The following is a 17,481-nucleotide window of genomic DNA, read 5'->3' on the forward strand; positions in this document are numbered from 1 at the left end:
GCGATCATGGCTTACAGTAACATCTGACTCATGGGTTCAAGTGATTCTCCCACTTCAGCCTTATGAGTAGTTGGGGTCACAGGTGCATGCCACCACACTCGGCTAATTTTCTGTATTTTTTGTAGAGACGGGGTTTCACTCTCCTGGACTCAAGCAATCTGCCTGCTTTGACCTCCCAAAGTGCTGGGATTACAGGCACGAGCCACTGTGCCTGGCCTGTTTCTCAGCATGCTAATATTCATATTTAAGTTGGAGGCTAAGAGCCATTGTCACTGGTATGTGTAAATTTAGATAAGTCACATCTCTGCTTTAGGTTTCTTATTTGCAAAATTTGGAAAAGGCCACATGGCCTTTTGAAGGAAACTTCATATCTCCACTTTTTTTTTTAAACTAACAATACAAAGCAATGATGGTTTCACAGTATAGCTGCTTGGCTTGCTAGAGTTTACCTTCTCCTGGTGCTGTTGCTCCATTCTGACCAGCTCAGCTTGTAACTCTGTCTCTATCTCGGCAAAATGATTTCGTTCCTCAAACAGCATCTTCTGTGTGTCAGCACAGCTGGCCTTGCTCTGTTTCAGGCTGCTTTCAAGTTTGCTGACCTGTATTTTGGAGGAGACCAGCTGGAAGGAATAAAAGAAGATCAGTTTATTTGAAGAATGACCACCTTTCTTTCCCCCATTCAATAGGCAGGATAATGTCAGCTTTCTTGAAAGGGTCTGAGAAAAATTCTTCCATGTCCAAATCTATTCTTATTTTTTTCATGTCATATGGATTCCAACATTGAATAGTAAATATACTACTGTTCTCTTGCCAGGCCAAGAGTCCATATTTCTGCTGAGACATGTATCTTGGGGCTAGAAGCCACCGCTAAGGTCATAGTAGTTCTTGCTCTGCCTCAAGGCAAGAATAAACCTAATCTGAACAGTATCTGACAATTACAAATTCTGATATTTATGAAGATCTTCCTTAATTTTAAAGCGAAATCTACAGGACACACCCTTATGGCCAATTATGTCCCATTTCAGAATGTCTATATTCACATGTTAGAACTCATAGACTGAGACTGAAGATCTGGCTCTTCAGGCTACATGATATCCTACACTGGCCTAGTTTTACATTCACTACTAGCCCAGATGGTGAACATCATAAGTACCAGTGTTCACAAGACTGATCAGGATTTCTTTAGTAGAACAAATCTGCTAAGCTAACACAAAATATATAAAGGGTAGCATTGTTTAAACTTGTGGGTTTGGAGTTTGTATGTTTGTCTTGAGTGAAAATGCTTCAATCACTAGAGGTGATCAATTTTCATTCCTCCTGTGACAATGTAAGGTGACATATTATTTTAAGGTCAGCAAAGATGGTTTTTCCTTAAAATGAATCTTTATATGTCAAAAGATGCTTAGGTTTTCCCTTTTCTAGACTGGATCTTAAATTTTTGAATATACATCTCATAGGGGTTTTAAAAAGTAGTACAGTTTAACAGCTGACGTTTAGCCAGTGACCCACATGGCATTCTGGTTCTTCCTAATAACAACAGCTAACATGTATTCAGCACTTGCTATAGGCCAGTCATGACGGGCATCAATTTGTGAGTCACATATTTTTGTAAGTGACTGGCCTGTACTTGTTTATACCAACCTTTATCTACTAAACTTTTTTTTTTTTTTGAGTTTCGCTCTTGTTGCACAGGCTTGAGTGCAATGGCGCGATTTCGGCTCACCGCAAGCTCCACCTCCCGGATTCAAGCCATTCTCCTGCCTCAGTCTCCCGAGTAGCTGGGATTACAGGTGCCCGCCACCACGCCCAGCTAATTTTTGTATTTTTAGTAGAGACAGGGTTTCACCATGTTGGTCAGGCTGGTCTCGAACTCCTGACCTCGTGATCTGCCCACCTTGGCCTCCCAAAGTGCTGGGATTACAGGCGTGAGCCACTGCCCCCAGCCTATCTACTAAACTCTCTAATGTTAGTGTTATTGGGGTTTCTACCATGAAAAGTGGCAATTACACTATGAAAATATTTCAAGGCTAACATCTCATTTCAACCTACACAGCCAGCCTCCTAACTGCTTGTTAGAGTGATGTTTACCTCTCCAATCAAATATTTCAGGGCACACTTGGCTTCCACAATGGTGGCAATATTCTCCCAGCGTTGTTTTGGTCTGTCCTCACTTTCTGCATCTAGCAGCTTCTGCTGTAGGTCAGCAATCTGAGCACTCCTTCAGGGAAAGAAACAGTGAGCCTTATTGCAAGTAGCTTGAACATCAAGGAGAAGGGGGAAGAACTCTAAGGAGAACTTCAAATAATCTTACGAATGGAGCTATTAGTTAAGTATCATTTAAATAACGTTTGAGTCATCTAATTAGGATTTTACATAGTATCTCAAATCCTGTTACAAAGGGACTCTAAGAAACTACCTAAATAGTTTTATTCTATTAAATACTGGTTGAAATAAATGGGTAATAAAGTGGGACTTGGAAAGATGTATCATAGTAAGGCTTCTGTTGTAGTGGATTGAATATAACGTTATTTTGTCTTGAGGCCATATAAGCTCAGACTGTGACATGGTAGTCCACCCATGCAAGGGTAAGATTCAGGTTGGAGACCTGAAGGAAAAATCTCAAAAGAACAAACAGGTAGATATGCTCTTTACTACAATCAAGTACCAAAATGATACCCATGGCTGGTGTTGTGAGAGGTTATCTTGATGTGCCTGCCCCAAGACTGAGAAGTTTCTAAGAAGACTAGATATTCTGAACCTGGTTATAGCTTCTGGGTACTTTCTGATCAAGTATGTCCTAGACCAAGGGCTACACAGTATTTCAGTTTCACTAACAGCTTTCTTCTCAAATTTGTTCTGTGTCTAGTGAGAACGAGGATACCAGCATGTACCTCATATGCAGTGATAAGTTTGGTACTATAAGGAAGATAGGTATGAAAATAATGGGTCTCCGGACCCCTTTACAGTCTTAAACATTATTGAAGACCTTTAAGATATTCTGTTCACATTTGTTATACCTATAGAGATTTATAGCATTAGAAAGCACAACTGAAAAAAATTTTAGCTGGGCACAGTGGCTCACGCCTGTAATCCCAGCACTTCGGGAGGCCGAGGCGGGTGGATCATCTGAGGTCAGGCGTTCAAGACCAGCCTGGCCAACCTGGTCAAACCCTGTATCTACTAAAAATACAAAAATTACTCGGGCGTGGTGGCGGGTGCCTGTAATCCCAGCAACTTGGGAGGCTGAGGCAGGAGAATCATTTGAACCCAGGAGGTGGAAGTTACAGTGAGCCAAGATCGTGCCGTTGCATTCCAGCCTGGGCAACAGAGCGAGACTCCATCTCAAACAAACAAACGAACAAAACTTAATTCACTTAAGAATCATAAACCTATTGGCTGGACATGGTGGCTCACACCTGTAATCTCAGCACTTTGGGAGGCTGAGGCAGGTGGATCACCTGAGGTCAGGCATTCAAGATCAGCCTGGCCAACTTAGTCAAACCCTGTCTCTACTAAAAATACAAAAAAATTCGCTGGGCATGGTGGTGGGCACCTGTAATCTCAGCTACCTGTAATCTTAGCTACTCTGAGGCAGGAGAATTGCTTGAACCCAGGAGGCAGAGGATTGCAGTGAGTTGAGATCATGTCATTGCACTCCAGCCTAGGTGACAGAGCCAGACTCTGTCAAAAAAAAATCATAAACCTATTATACATTACATATTTTCTGAAAAGTAGTATTTTCTGAGATAAATAGTTTAGTAAGAAAAGGGATTATTTTACATTTTTGCAAACCTCTGTAATGTCTGGCTTAGTTAAAGATAGCTGGATTTTCATGTCTCCCTCTGTATACAATCTTTTGTGACATGTTCTAGTTGATGTAAATGAAGAAAATCTGGCCTCACAAAGGAGTATTTTAATAACCTTTTCAGATAACTGCGAATAGTCTTCTTCGAGACTACACTAAAACTCCACAAGCGGTACCTCCTTAAGAATTATTGCAATGTTGAATCTGAAACTTACTGATAAAACTTTTTTTGTATTCTCTCATGTTAAAATTCATCAGTCTATCTTGCAATCTGAATGGATCATTTACCAATACATGATTCTATAAAATGCCATTTGGACAATATTAGTCCAGAGTCATGCAGATCTTCCAAACGTTAACAAATTTCATTCTATAATGTATATTTTTAAAAAATCACACTTGTTAACATCACTACCAGTGTTATTAGAAAAGTTGTAAAAAACTGTCACGTTCACAGTGGCAGATACAAGTTTTCCAAATCCAAATTTTGCTTGAAAGCTCACATTTTATCTTAGGTAACAAATACTGTCAGCTGTTTTCCTTAAAGCAACAGGCTTGCTCTGCTCTTTTTGAGAAAATGTCTGCCAAGTAACCAAGTCTTATTAACCACAGTTTGTCTGTCTGTCAGTTGTTCATTTAAGTAAAAATGATGTCCCATGAAAAAAGAGGCCTATTGAGCTCACACCTCAAACAATCATACAGTGCTTTCCTTGAGATGACCAACATATTCAGCATGCAGCAGAAGTGCTTTCTGTGTTCTGTTTCGTCAGAAAGGATGTAACATAGACATGAACTCCAGGGTCCAGATTTAGTAAAACAAACAACTTTCACTAATTTTGCAATGCCACTCTTAATGAAGACTGGCGTGGTTTTTTAAAACCTGAGAGTATGTAGCAGTGAAGCATACAATGACTACTAGTTCAGGTTGGTGCCACTGCTTTCACTCAGCCTAGGGTTTCAGCACTTTAGCTCACTACGGCTTTTGCATTTTCAGTGCAAATACCAATGTAGCAAAAAGGGCAAATAATGCCTTAATGTTATTATGAAAATAGTTTTGATCACTTTGACTCCCTGAAAGGGCCTTGGAGCTCCCCAGGAATCTGTGGACCACACTTTGACAACCCTGGTCTAATGTAGAGTCCTTTCCTTCAACAAGCGTATAGTCTGTCTTTAGAATGACAAAATAAATAAATATAAAGCAATAAATATAAAGATAACATGTCAGCTGTATCTCATAATTGAGTATCATAAGTTCTGAAAGAGTTTAGAGAACAAGGAAGATTAGTGAGGGAATAAAAAGTCAGGGAAGGCTTCTGGAAGAGGTGGGGCAGAACACTTCAGAGTCGCCACCTATCACTGGCCTTTTCCTGTCTTCTTTGACAATTCATGTCACTTATCTATTCCAAAATTTAGTTTAAGTCTCATCAGTTCTAGAAAAATTCTCCTAATTAAACTTACCTCTAATTCCTTCTACTTGGCACCTGCCCTACACTTACATAATCATTTATTTACGCACTTGGTATGCAGGTAAATGTTTAACAACCAGCACTTAAAAAAACAGCTCTCAGCTGGGCACAATGGCTCATGCCTGTAATCCTGGCACTTTGGGAGGCCGAGGTGAGCAGATCACTTGAGGCCAAGAGTTCGAGACCATCCTGGCCAACATGGTGAAACCCCCATCTCTACTAAAAATACAAAAATTAGCCAGGCAGGGTGGCACGTGCCTGTAATTCCAGCTACTTGGGAGGCTGAGGCATGAGAATCATTTGAACCCAGGAGGCAGAGGTTGCAATGAGCCAAGATCGTGCCACTGCACTCCAGCCTGGGCAACAGAGTGAGACTCCGTCTCAAAACAAATACACAAAACACAAACAAAAACAAAAACCCCAGCCCTGATTTGTAGCTTTTGCTAGTTTCTATGGTGCAAATATTCTCACCATAATCAATTGTAAGCTATCAATGGTTTACAACATTCTTGAAATTTTAACAAATGATTCCAGGACACCACTGTGGGCAATGATACTATTTCCACCTGAGAGCAAGGGCAATGTCATCTATTTTTTCTGTATATCCCAACTGCATCCACTGTAGCACAAAGCAGAAACTCAAAGCTTGAGTGATTTATAGATGTATCCAAAGATAGAGTTAGTATGTATTACTAAAACCAGATTAAATGATCCCAAGATCTTCTGGGCAATAAAATTCTATTATCCTAACACATGATAAAATCTCTGTCAGTCAAGGTTCTGTTCCTTCTAGATTTCATAAACTGCTTAAAATAATCATGATTAGAAGAGGCTGTGTTGTATAATGCCTGGTCTAGGGCCAGAAGAGGGAGAGAAAAACATTCATCGACCACTTCTTTTTCTTTTTAGAGACAATACGAGTGACCATGGCACAGGGAACATAGTCTCAAGAGTTCCTGAGAAAGTGCAGTCTTCATTGAGTACTTCTATTTTTTTTTTTTTTTTTTGAGACAAAGTCTTGCTCTGTCACCCAGGCTGGAGTTTGATAGCATAATCTCAGCTCACTGCAACCTCTGCCTCCTGGGTTTAAGTGATTCTCCTGCCTCAGCCTCCTGCGTAGCTGAGATTACAGGTGTCTGCCACCACATCCAGCTAATTTTTAGTAGAGACAGGATTTCACCATGTTGGCCAGGCTGGTCTTGAACTCCTGGCCTCAAGTGATCCACCCGCCTCAGCCTCCCAAAGTGCTAAGATTACAGGCATGAGCCACCATGCCCAGCCCATTGAGTACTTCTACTATGCCAAGTACTGTTATGCACTTTACTTACTAATTTTATGTAATGTTCATGACAACTTTACTTACGTCTATTTTCTTGATGATCTCTAAAGTCCTCTTTCTGTGTTGTTGCTCTTCTATTACCATTTCTTTGGTTCCTCTAAAATTCTGTTATTGGTTCTACATCTTAGAGATACTACTGCATCAAAAAGTATGGTATCTGACTCTCCGATTATCAGTTAAAAATAAATAAATAATAAAGAGAAAAAATTGTGCTGTATTGTAAAAAGCAAGGGCTTTGGAATTAGAGTGGGTTTTGATTCCCAGTTCTGTTGTTTGTTAGCCAGTTAATTACCTTTGGCAAATTTCTTAAGATCGCTGAACTTCTTTGTAAAAATTAACTAATTAACTAGTTTATTAAAAAGCCAGTCAAATTTAGCAGCGAGGGGTTGTATACCAACTTTAGTGACACTAATATTATCAAGTTCTGATAATCCACTTCCATACAACCAAGTTCATTTTAGATCTCTAAAGTGAGAAGAATGATACTTACCTCATAAGGCATCAAAGGGATTGAATAAGAAAATGTATCTAAGATACCTAGTACAGTGTCTGGTTCAAAAAAATTGTTATTTTCTCTTGTTTTTCTCTCATCACAAAACTTTTGAATCACTGGATTAATAGATTCTATTTTTGATTACAGGTATAAATTTTTATAATGGCTTAGAGATAGTCCCTATTACCTGAATTCCATTTCAGTCTCTAGGCTTTCAATCTGCTTTGTAATAGAATCTTCTGACTCTGAAACTTGACCACGCACTTCAGTAAGGGAGAATGTACGCCTCTGTAAAGAAGAATAGTGGGAACAAGGGTGAACTACTAAAAGGAAAGTAATCCTCCAAAGCTATGAGGATTTCTGGGGAATGTAGAGTCTGATTACTGGCAACATTTTTTCATAAGGGCACTTACCCGGAGTTTAGGAGGTGGATTCTCCCCAGATTCCTTTTTTTCTTTGAGTTGAGCCACATCTTGAGCCAGGATCTTTCTGTCTTCAAGGAGGTCATTCAGATGGCGTTTGGCTTCCTCAGTACTAACCATAACCTCAATTTCATTTCCAAGCCAATTCTGGAAGAGAAATCAGTGATATCTGGGTTAGGGATGAGGAATCACTGGCTCATGGGCTAGATTCAGCTACAGACTTAATTTCATTTGGACCAGAGCCCAAGTAACTACAAGTGTGATAGCCATTCATACCTACACTTAACAAAAATGTCAGTACCTCTCGAAGAGCCTTTAACAGCAATATCCCAAAAGGTCATAAGAAAGAGGCTTTCTTCAGAAAATCTTTATCCAGATTCCTAGTATTTCTATGTGCCCTGTCCTTTATTTTCTCCATTGCCCTTAATATAATATAAAATTGAATATTTTATAATCTATTCTATTTAATAAATAAATATCCATTTTTAATTTTTAAAGTAGATGAATGGGATTTTTAAAAAAAGAAACAAAATTCACTAAATCCACTTTTTATTTATTTATTTAGACAGGGTGTTGCTCTGTTGCCCAGGCTGGAGTGCAGTGGCATGCTCTCAGCTCACTGCAATCTCCACCTCCCGGGTTCAAGTGATTCTTGTGCCTCAGCCACCCAAGTAGCTGGGATTACAGGTGCACACCACCATGCTCAGCTAAATTTTGTATTTTTAGTAGAGATAGGTTTCACCATGTTGGCCAGGCTAGTCTTGAACTGCTTACCTCACGTAATCTGCCCACCTTGGTCTCCCAAAGTGCTGGGATTACAGGTGTGAGCCACCATGCCCAGTCAAAATTCACTTTTTAAAACAGTAATTATCCCTGAGAATATTTCTCAGGGATAATTACTGTTAACATCCCTCTCCCCAAAAAGCAAAAATAAGCAAGAAACATAAATCTCTCCAGCCACAGATGGCTTTCCTGGTAAATTCTATCAAATTTTTAAGAAAGAAACAATATTAATTCTACTCAAAATCTTCCAGACATTTGAAGAGAAACTACTACTTTTCAGCTCATTCTGAGGCCAGCATTACCTTGATACCAAAGGTATTACAAAAAACTACAGACCAATATCCCTCATGAACATAGATGAAAAAATTTAAACAAAATTTTTATTTTATGTATTACTGAATTTAACAATACATAAAAAGGATGTTAGATCACAATTAAATGGAGTTTATCCAAGAAATGTAAGGTTGGAATGGAATATTACACAGCCATTAAAAAGAACAAAGTCACATCCTTTGTGGTGACATGAATGCAGCTGGAGGCTATTATCCTAAGAGAATTAATGTAGGAACTGAAAATCAAATATCACATGTTCTCACTTCTAAGTGGGAGCTAAACATTGAATACACATGGACAGAAAGAAGGGAACAATAGACACTGGGGCCTACTTGAGGGTGTAGGGTGGGAGGAAGGTGAGGATTGAGAAACTACCTATTGGGTATTATGCTGATTATCTGGGTGACAAAATTATCTGTACATGAAACCCTGCAATATGCAATTTACCCATGTAACAAACCTTCTCATGTAACCCTTGAATCTAAAGTAAAATTTGGAAAGAAAGAAACAGAAATGCAAGAAATGTCCATATTTGAACATCAATCAAAATAATTCAACAAATCAACTAACTAGAGACAAAAAGCGTTTCAAAAAATTTAACTACAGTTAACATACTTAATTAATGGTGAAAGACTGAATGCTTTCCCTCTAAGATCAGGAAGAACAGAAGGATGTCTACTCTCACCACTCCTATTCATCATCATCCTGAAGGTTCTCACCAATGCAATAGGGCAAGTAAGAGAAATGACAGACATAGAGATTAGAAAGGAAGGAATAAAATTGTAGTTACAGACAGCATGATAGTCTACATAGAAAATCCTAAAAAACTATAAAAAAGCTAGAATAATAAAGGTATGAGATAAAAGTTAATATACAAAAATAAAATGTATTTCTATATACCAGCATAAACAACTAACTGGATAAACAATTTGGCAGTTTCTTATAAAGTTAAGCACATTCTTTTCATATGACCCAGTAGTCCCTCTCTTAGGTATTTACCCAAGTGAAATAATTAGTTTACGTAGAAACGTGTATGTGTTTTTAACAGCAGCTTTATTTATAATTGCCAAAACCTGATGGAAAAAAAAACCTAAGATATCCTTCAACAGGTGAATGGATAAACAAACTGTGGTACATTCATACAATGAAATACTACTCAACAACAACAACACTAACAACAACAAAAACATGCAAACTACAGATACACACAACAACAAATGAATCTCAAATACATTATGCTAAGTGAAGGAAGTCGCACTTCCTTCTGTTTCTATTTCTATGACCCTGATGGAAAAGGAAAATAATCACGACAGAGTACAGAGTAGTGTTTGCCAAGGGCCAGGGGTGTGGGAGGAATTGGCTACAGAGAGGCAAAGGGGAATTTCTGGGAATAAGAGAACTATTATATAACTTGATTGTTGTAGCGGTCACACAACTGTATATGTTGTCAAAACACATAGAACTGTACAATAAAATGGTAAATTTTATTGTATGTCAGTTATGCCTTGATAGAATAAATTAGGGAAAAATCAATGTCATTTGACATATAACAGAATAAAAACTGACCAATCAACCATCAGATTATCTCAACAGAAAAAGAAAAAAAAAGCTCCTGAAAAAACCCAACATCAGTTTGTAATAAAAACTTTTGCAATCTAAAAAAAGGAACTTCTTCAACCTGATAAAAGACATATACCAAAAAATTTATAGCTATTATCATACTTTACAGTGAAAAACTGAACGCTTTCTGCCCAAGATTGGGAACAAAGCAAGGTTGTAGCCTCTCACCATTGTACTGGAGGTTCTAGCAAGTACAATAAGGCAAGACAAAGGTTAAAAAAATAAAAAAGCACTAAACAGAAAAGAAATAAAATTGTCCATATTTGCAGATGACGCACAATTGTCTAGGTAGAAAATCCTGAGACTCTAAAAAAAGCTTTGAGAACCAAAAAGAATATCTAAACAGTTGGAAATGGAAATAAAAATGCCATTTACAAGATCATAAAAATATGAAATACTCAGATATGTTTGACAAAAGATGTACAACACTTGTACACTAAAAACCAAAATGTTGCTGAGAGAAATTAAGAACCTAAAGAGATGTACTGCATTCCTGTATCTAAATATTCTTAACATGTTAATTCTCCTCAAATAGATTTATAAATTCTATGCAATCTTAATCCAACTCCCAGCAAGCTGCTTTGTAGAAATTGACAAGATAATTCTAAAATTTATATGGAAATGCAAAGGACCCAGTTTTCCCAAAATAATTTTGACAAAGAACAACAACTTTGGAGGACTTACACTACCCAATTTCAGGATTTCTTAAAAAGTAACCATATTCAAGACTTTTTGGTAATAGCATAAAAATAGACATATAGATAAATGAAACAGAATCTGAAACAGATGTATGGATATTTGATTTTGACAAAGGTGTCCAGTCAAAATGAATCACAGACTTAAATGTAAAGCTTAAAAATATACAACTTCTAAAAGAAAACTTAGGAGGAAATCTTAGTGAGCATTTTTTTTTTTTTTTTTTTTTTTTTTTTGAGATGGAGTCTCTATCACCCAGGCTGGAGTGCAGTGGCACAATCTTGGCTCACTAAAACCTCTGTCTCCCAGGTTCAAGTGATTCTTCCACCTCAGCCTCCTGAGTAGCTGGGACTACAGGCTCATACCACTGTGCCCAGCTAATTTTTGTATTTATAGTAGAGACAAGTTTTGCCATGTTGGCCAGGCTGGTCTCAAACTCCTGACCTCAGGTAATTCATCCACCTTGGCCTCCCAAAGTACTGGGATTACAGGTGTGAGCCACTGCGCCTGGCCAAATATTTCTATTTAAAAAAAATTTTTTAAAGACAGGATCTTTCTCTGTCACCCAGGGTGGAGTGCAGTGGTGCAATCATGGCTCACTGTAGCCTTGACCTCCTAGGCTCAAGTGATCTTCCCACCTCAGCCTCCCTGATAGCTGGGACTACAGGTGGGTGCTACCATGTCTGGTTAATTTTTTAAAAATTTTGTTTTGTAGAGACAGAATCTCACTTTGTTGCCTGGGCTGGTCTTCAACTCCTGGCCTCAAGCAGTCCTCCTGCCTCAGCCTCCCAAAGTGCTGGGATTACAGGTGTGAGCCACTACACCCAGCCAAGATTTCTTAAATAAGATATGGAAACTGTTTAAGTATAAAAGAAAAAAAAATCAATAAATTGGATGGCATTAACATAATAGAGGTTTGCTCTTCAAAAGACATCGTTACAAATTGAAAAGGGCAAGCCACAGCCAGGGAGAAAATATTTGTAAAACATAGAAGTCCTCTCTGTTAAATATATCTAGAATATACTGAGAATTTTAATTCGGCTGGGCACAGTGGGAGGCAGAGGCAGGTAGATCACGAGGTCAGGAGATCAAGACCATCCTGGCCAACATGGTGAAACCCTATCTCTACTAAAAAAAAGTACAAAAATTAGCTGAGTGTGGTGGCAAGTGACTATAACCCCAGCTATTTGGGAGGCTGAGGCACGAGAATTGCTTGAACCCAGGAGGCAGAGGTTGCAGTGGGTCGAGATAGCACCACTGCACTCCAGCCTGGGTGATAGAGTGAGACTCCATCTCAAAAGAAAAAAAGGCAAAAAAAAAGAAAAAAAAGAATTTTAATTCAATAAGAAAAAGATAACCCAATTTAAAAATGGGGACAGATTTGGATAGATATTTCACAAAAGAAAACATACATATGGCAAATAAGCACATGAAAGGATGTTTAACATCATTAGTCATTACAGAAATGAAAATTAGAACCACACGGAGGTTCTACTACCCACCCACACAGAATAGCTAAAATTCAAAAGACTGATCATACTAAGTATTGGCAAGAATGTGCAGCAACTAGAACCCTTATACATTGCTAGTAGGAATATAAAATGGTACAACTGCTTTGGAAAACAGTTTGGCAGTAACTGAAAAGTTAAAACATACACCAACCATACAAGAAAACCATTTTACTCTTAGCTATCTACTCAAAAGAAATAAAAAAAAATCCACACAGACTTGTACACAAATGTTCAGTGCAATATTTTTAATAGCCAAAGACTAGAAACCACTCAACTGTGCATCAACAGGTGAATATAAAAACAAATTACGGTCTAGCCATACAATGAATGGGATGCTACTCAGCAATAAAAAGGAAAGAAGTTGTATATGATTTACGCAACCACATAGATGAATCTCAAAATAATTGTGCTGAATAAAAGCCAGAAAAAAATACATACTGTATGATTCCAGATGAAAACAAATTCATAGTGACAGAAAGAAGATTAATAGTTGCCTGGAACCATTGTGGGGATATAAAAGAAATATATATGAAATGGGGAGCAGAGGGATAGACAAGAAAGGAGAAAGAGGGATTACAGAAGAATACAAAGAAACTTTAGGCAATGAAGCACAATGTCATTATCTTGATTGTGGTGATGATTTCATGGGTGTATACATGTGTACAAACTCATCAAATTACACACTTTATTTTTTCTTTTTGACACAGAGTTTTACTCTGTTGCGCCCAGCTTGGAGTACAATGGTGGGATCTTGGCTCACTGCAACATCCACCTCCTGGATTCAAACAATTCTCCCTCAGCCTCCCGAGTAGCTGGGATTACAGGTGCCTGTCACCACGCCCAGCTAATTTTTGTGTTTTTAGTAGAGACAAGGTTTCACCATGTTGGCCAGGCTGGTCTCAAACTCCTGACCTCCAATGATCTGCTCACCTTAGCCTCCCAACCTGCTGGGATTATAGGTGTGAGCCACCATGCCCGGCCAAATTGTACACTTTAAATATATAAAATTTATAACATGTCAATTCTACTTCAATGAAGCTGTTTAAAAAAGTAACTGAACTTCAACAGGGGCAAGGATAGAAAGAGTTCTATACTCCTGGTCTTTAACCAAGGCTTTCAAGTAGAACTTCAGATTCTGCAGTGTTTACTTCTAAACCAAAAAGAAAAAAAAAAAAGCTATTTCTCCTTTTTTTCCTGTTCCAAGCATACATAAGAGAAATGGCAGTTCAAGTTGTTCATACCTTCACTCGAGCTGCAGTGCTTTCCATTCCACGGCTCTGAGTCTCTTTCCGCTTATCCGCAACCTCCTGTTGTTTCTGGAGAGCATCCTTGAGACGCTTATTGGCAGCTGCTGCCTAAATAAAATTGGCAGATAGTAATATTGAATGAAAGGTAAAACAAATAAACAAAAAACCCAATTTGTAGAACATTAGTAAAGAAAAATAAAAATTCTATGGATTTGAGTTCCTATAGGAACCAGGTTTATAAATCTCCATGGACATAACACTGGTGAATAGCTACTGCTTTGGAGCCTAGAGGAGGAATACACCTCAAGGAAGTTCTGCAGACTAAAAGTATCTAGAAATGTCACATATCAATATCTCTGTTTTTTCGGCAAAGTCTCAAATCTAGTTAGGAAAAATTTGAATAGTACCATTTTTCATCAGGTTTTTATCTGCTCACAGGTCATGGCATATAAACAGGGATCAAGATTTAGCAATTGCTTGTGAAGATTAGCATCCCTGGTTTCTCCGGACACCTGCTCATTTAAAGGATATTATTTTGCGGCTGGGCGTGGTGGCTCACGCCTGTAATTCCAGCACTTTGGGATGCTGAGGCAGGTGTATCACCTGAGGTCAGGAGTTCAAGACCAATCTGACCAACATGGAGAAACCCTGTCTCTCTAAAAATACAAAATTAGCCGGGCATGGTGGTGCACGCCTGTAATTCCAGCTACTTGGAAGGCTGAGGCAGGAGAATCGCTTGAACCTGGGAGGCAGAGGTTGCAGTGACCCAAGATCTGTGCCATTGCACTCCAGCCTGGGCAACAAGAGCAACACCCCGTCTCAAAAAAAAAGAAAAAGATATTACTATGCAAGCATTTAAGCCTGACGATGACAATACACTTAACGTAGCAGACTTAATTTTCTTACCTCCTCTGTTTTACGTCTGAGCACATTGGATTGTTTCTGGAAGTTTCTTTCAAGTTTCAGCAGCTCATATTGCCTCTTACGGTCCTGACAAGAAAAAAGTCAGATATTAATTACTGTTCAGCTAGCTAAAATAAAACCTTATTCTATAACTAAGGTGTCTCTCAAAACATCCTTGACTGGTAAGGTTAACTACAATACAGCGAGCTGCCTTCATCTTCTCCTATGAGTCAAAAACTCGTAGTTCTAGAAAACGTGTTTGTGTGTAGAGGGGAAGTGGTTTTTCCCTTTGGCTTATTGCTCTGTGGCCAAATTCTTGATGTCTCAGTCATAAGACAACAACTAGAAATAATATTATAGAATGTGAGGCCTGGAAGGAAGCTTAAAGATCATCTAATGAACAGTCCTTTCCACATAGGTAGTTATTGACAGAGGTGGCATTCAGGTCTCCGGATAAATAGACCAGTATTTTTTTTCCCGTCAACCCTACTAGTCCATCCATTATAAAACCCAGGTGGGTGGCAAAAAAGAGAAAGCCTATCACATAGCCAACCACCTATAAAATTAAGGTAAACTGCAGCTAAAGAAGAGGTTTTTCACTTCTGAACAAAACGAGTTTAACCTGGGTGCACACAGACATAAAGATGAGAACAATAGACACTGGGAGCTCTAAAAGAAAAGGAGGAATGGAGAAAGTGGGGTAAGAGCTGCAAAACTTCCTATTGGGTACTATGTTCACTATCTGGGTGATGGGATCAGTAGAAGCCCAAAGCTCAGCATCACGCAGTATACCCTTGTAACAAACCTGCTCATGTACCCCTGAATCTAAAATAAAAATAAAAACAGGTTATACTGAATGTACTTTTTCTTCCCAGAGATTGAAGATAAAGAATAACAAGAAATATTATGGGATATCACCTGCTTCAGCTGAGCACACAACATTTAACTGCTTTGATTTCTTGGCCCTTTCCCTATTCTAATACATCCATTAAGCTCCTTCTGGTCTCACTTGTTCCTATCCAGTTTGGATGGAATGGTCAAGCCATTTTTGTCATGTCTTTGCCAGCATACTAGAACAATTCATTTCACTCAACAGTATAATATTTACTGGCCCATCAACTACACACTAGGCACTGTGCTAGGTGTCTAGGATAGAGATAAACATGACATGGTTACTACTCTTACAGAGATTACCAGGGAATACAAACAACATGCAATACAATTATAATAAAATATGATGTGTACTGAAATAAGAAGTCAATATAATTAAAGAAACACAGCCAGGGGACTAAGCTAGTCCAGTGAAAAGAGAAAACCCAACAGTCTTCTTAGCACCAGACTTCTTGAAAGAGAAGTCTATGTTTAGTACTTCCACTTGTCATTACTGGTCACTCCAGAATCCCTTTGTTAAGTAGTTTCTACCAATTGTCCTGGAATTTCCTACTTATTAAATTTAATGGTCTTTTTATAGTCACTATCTTCTTTGGCTTCTCTCTCAGCATCGTTAGCACTACCAATAACTTTCCCATATCACCTTAATTCTTTTTCTAGCCTACAAGTTTCATTGTCTTCTTTTCATTTTCTTATACATGAAATAAAGAGATTCTCAGCTGGGCGCAGTGGCTCATGCCTGTAATCCCAGCACTTTGGGAGACTGAGGTGGGTGGATCACATGAGGTCAGGAGTTCAAGACCAGCCTGGCCAACATGGCGAAACCCTGCCTCTACTAAAAATACAAAGAAAATTCCCCAGGCATGGTGGCATGTGCCTGTAGTCCCAGCTACTCAGGAGGCTGAGGCAGGAGAATCACTTGAACCCAGGAGGCTGAGGTTGTAGTGAGCCGAGATGGCGTCACTACATTCCAGCCTAGATGACAGAGTGAGACAAAAAAAGAGAGAGATTCTCTTCTTAGCCTTCTTTTTCTATATATTCTGTCTCCATTATCTCACTACTCCCAAAGTTTCATTTTTCACCTCTATGCAGACAACTCCTTAATTGCAAAGTCCAGCCCAACTTCTCTCTTGAACATTATCTAACATTTTCTAGGTCTCTCCATCCCAAAGGTTATTGTTCTAAAACCAACGTTGTCTCTTCAAACTAGCTGTTTCCTCTGACTTTCCAGTCACTGAAAAGCCCGAAATACTTTTTGATGCCCTAATTCCTTCATTTTTTGAAAGGTAGATTTTGTATTAATTATGATTAAAATCATTCACTAAACATTATTTAGTACCCACTACTTGCCAGTCACTGTTTTAGCCACCGGAAATAAGTGAGCAAAACAAAGATCCTTGTCAATGTGGAATATATATTTCTGTAGAATGTAAAGTTATCATCACTTTACAGAGGTGTCTCCTTTCTTCTTTTGTTTTTCTTAACAGTTTTATTGAGATATAATTAACATACCATACAATTCACTCATTTAAAGTACATGATTCAGTGGCTTTTGGCACATTCACAGTTGATGTAAACATCACCACACTTAATTTTAGAACATTTTCATTACCACAAAAAGAAATAGCATACTGTTTAGCCATCACTCTATAATCCTATCACCCCACCCCAAAGCCCTAGACAACCACTAATCTATTTTTGTCTCTACAGATTTTAATGTCCTACTCTGGATATTTCATATAAATGTAATCCTATCATATATGGTCTTTTGTGATTGGCTTCTTTAACTAAGCAAAATGTTTTCAAGCCTCATCCATGTTGTAGTATGTATCAGTACTTCATTCCTCTGTATGGCTGAATAATACTCCATTGTATGGATAGGCCACCTTTTATGTACCCATTCATCAGTTGATGGACATGTTGGGTTTTTCCACTTTTTGGCTATTATGAGTACTGTTGCATGAACATCTGG

At 38.4% G+C, this 17,481-nt stretch overlaps 1 protein-coding gene across 1 annotated transcript in view; it reads right to left on the reverse strand.

Moving 5' to 3' along the window:
* The window catches only part of KIF4A (kinesin family member 4A), a 121,695-nt gene that overhangs the window by 15,271 nt on the left and 88,943 nt on the right, over positions 1-17,481 (reverse strand). Inside the window, exons 19-24 of the mRNA XM_012475038.2 lie at positions 14,622-14,705; positions 13,710-13,823; positions 7,517-7,672; positions 7,291-7,391; positions 2,089-2,218; positions 450-620 (exon numbers count right to left, since the gene is read on the reverse strand). Of these exons, the coding sequence (XP_012330461.2) occupies positions 450-620; positions 2,089-2,218; positions 7,291-7,391; positions 7,517-7,672; positions 13,710-13,823; positions 14,622-14,705 (756 nt within the window). The remainder of the gene's footprint in view (positions 1-449; positions 621-2,088; positions 2,219-7,290; positions 7,392-7,516; positions 7,673-13,709; positions 13,824-14,621; positions 14,706-17,481) is intronic.

Source organism: Aotus nancymaae, unplaced genomic scaffold (assembly GCF_030222135.1).
Source record: "Aotus nancymaae isolate 86718 unplaced genomic scaffold, 86718_ANA_hifiasm-v0.15.2.pri h1tg000081l, whole genome shotgun sequence".
In the NCBI taxonomy this organism is placed as follows: Eukaryota; Metazoa; Chordata; class Mammalia; order Primates; family Aotidae; genus Aotus; species Aotus nancymaae.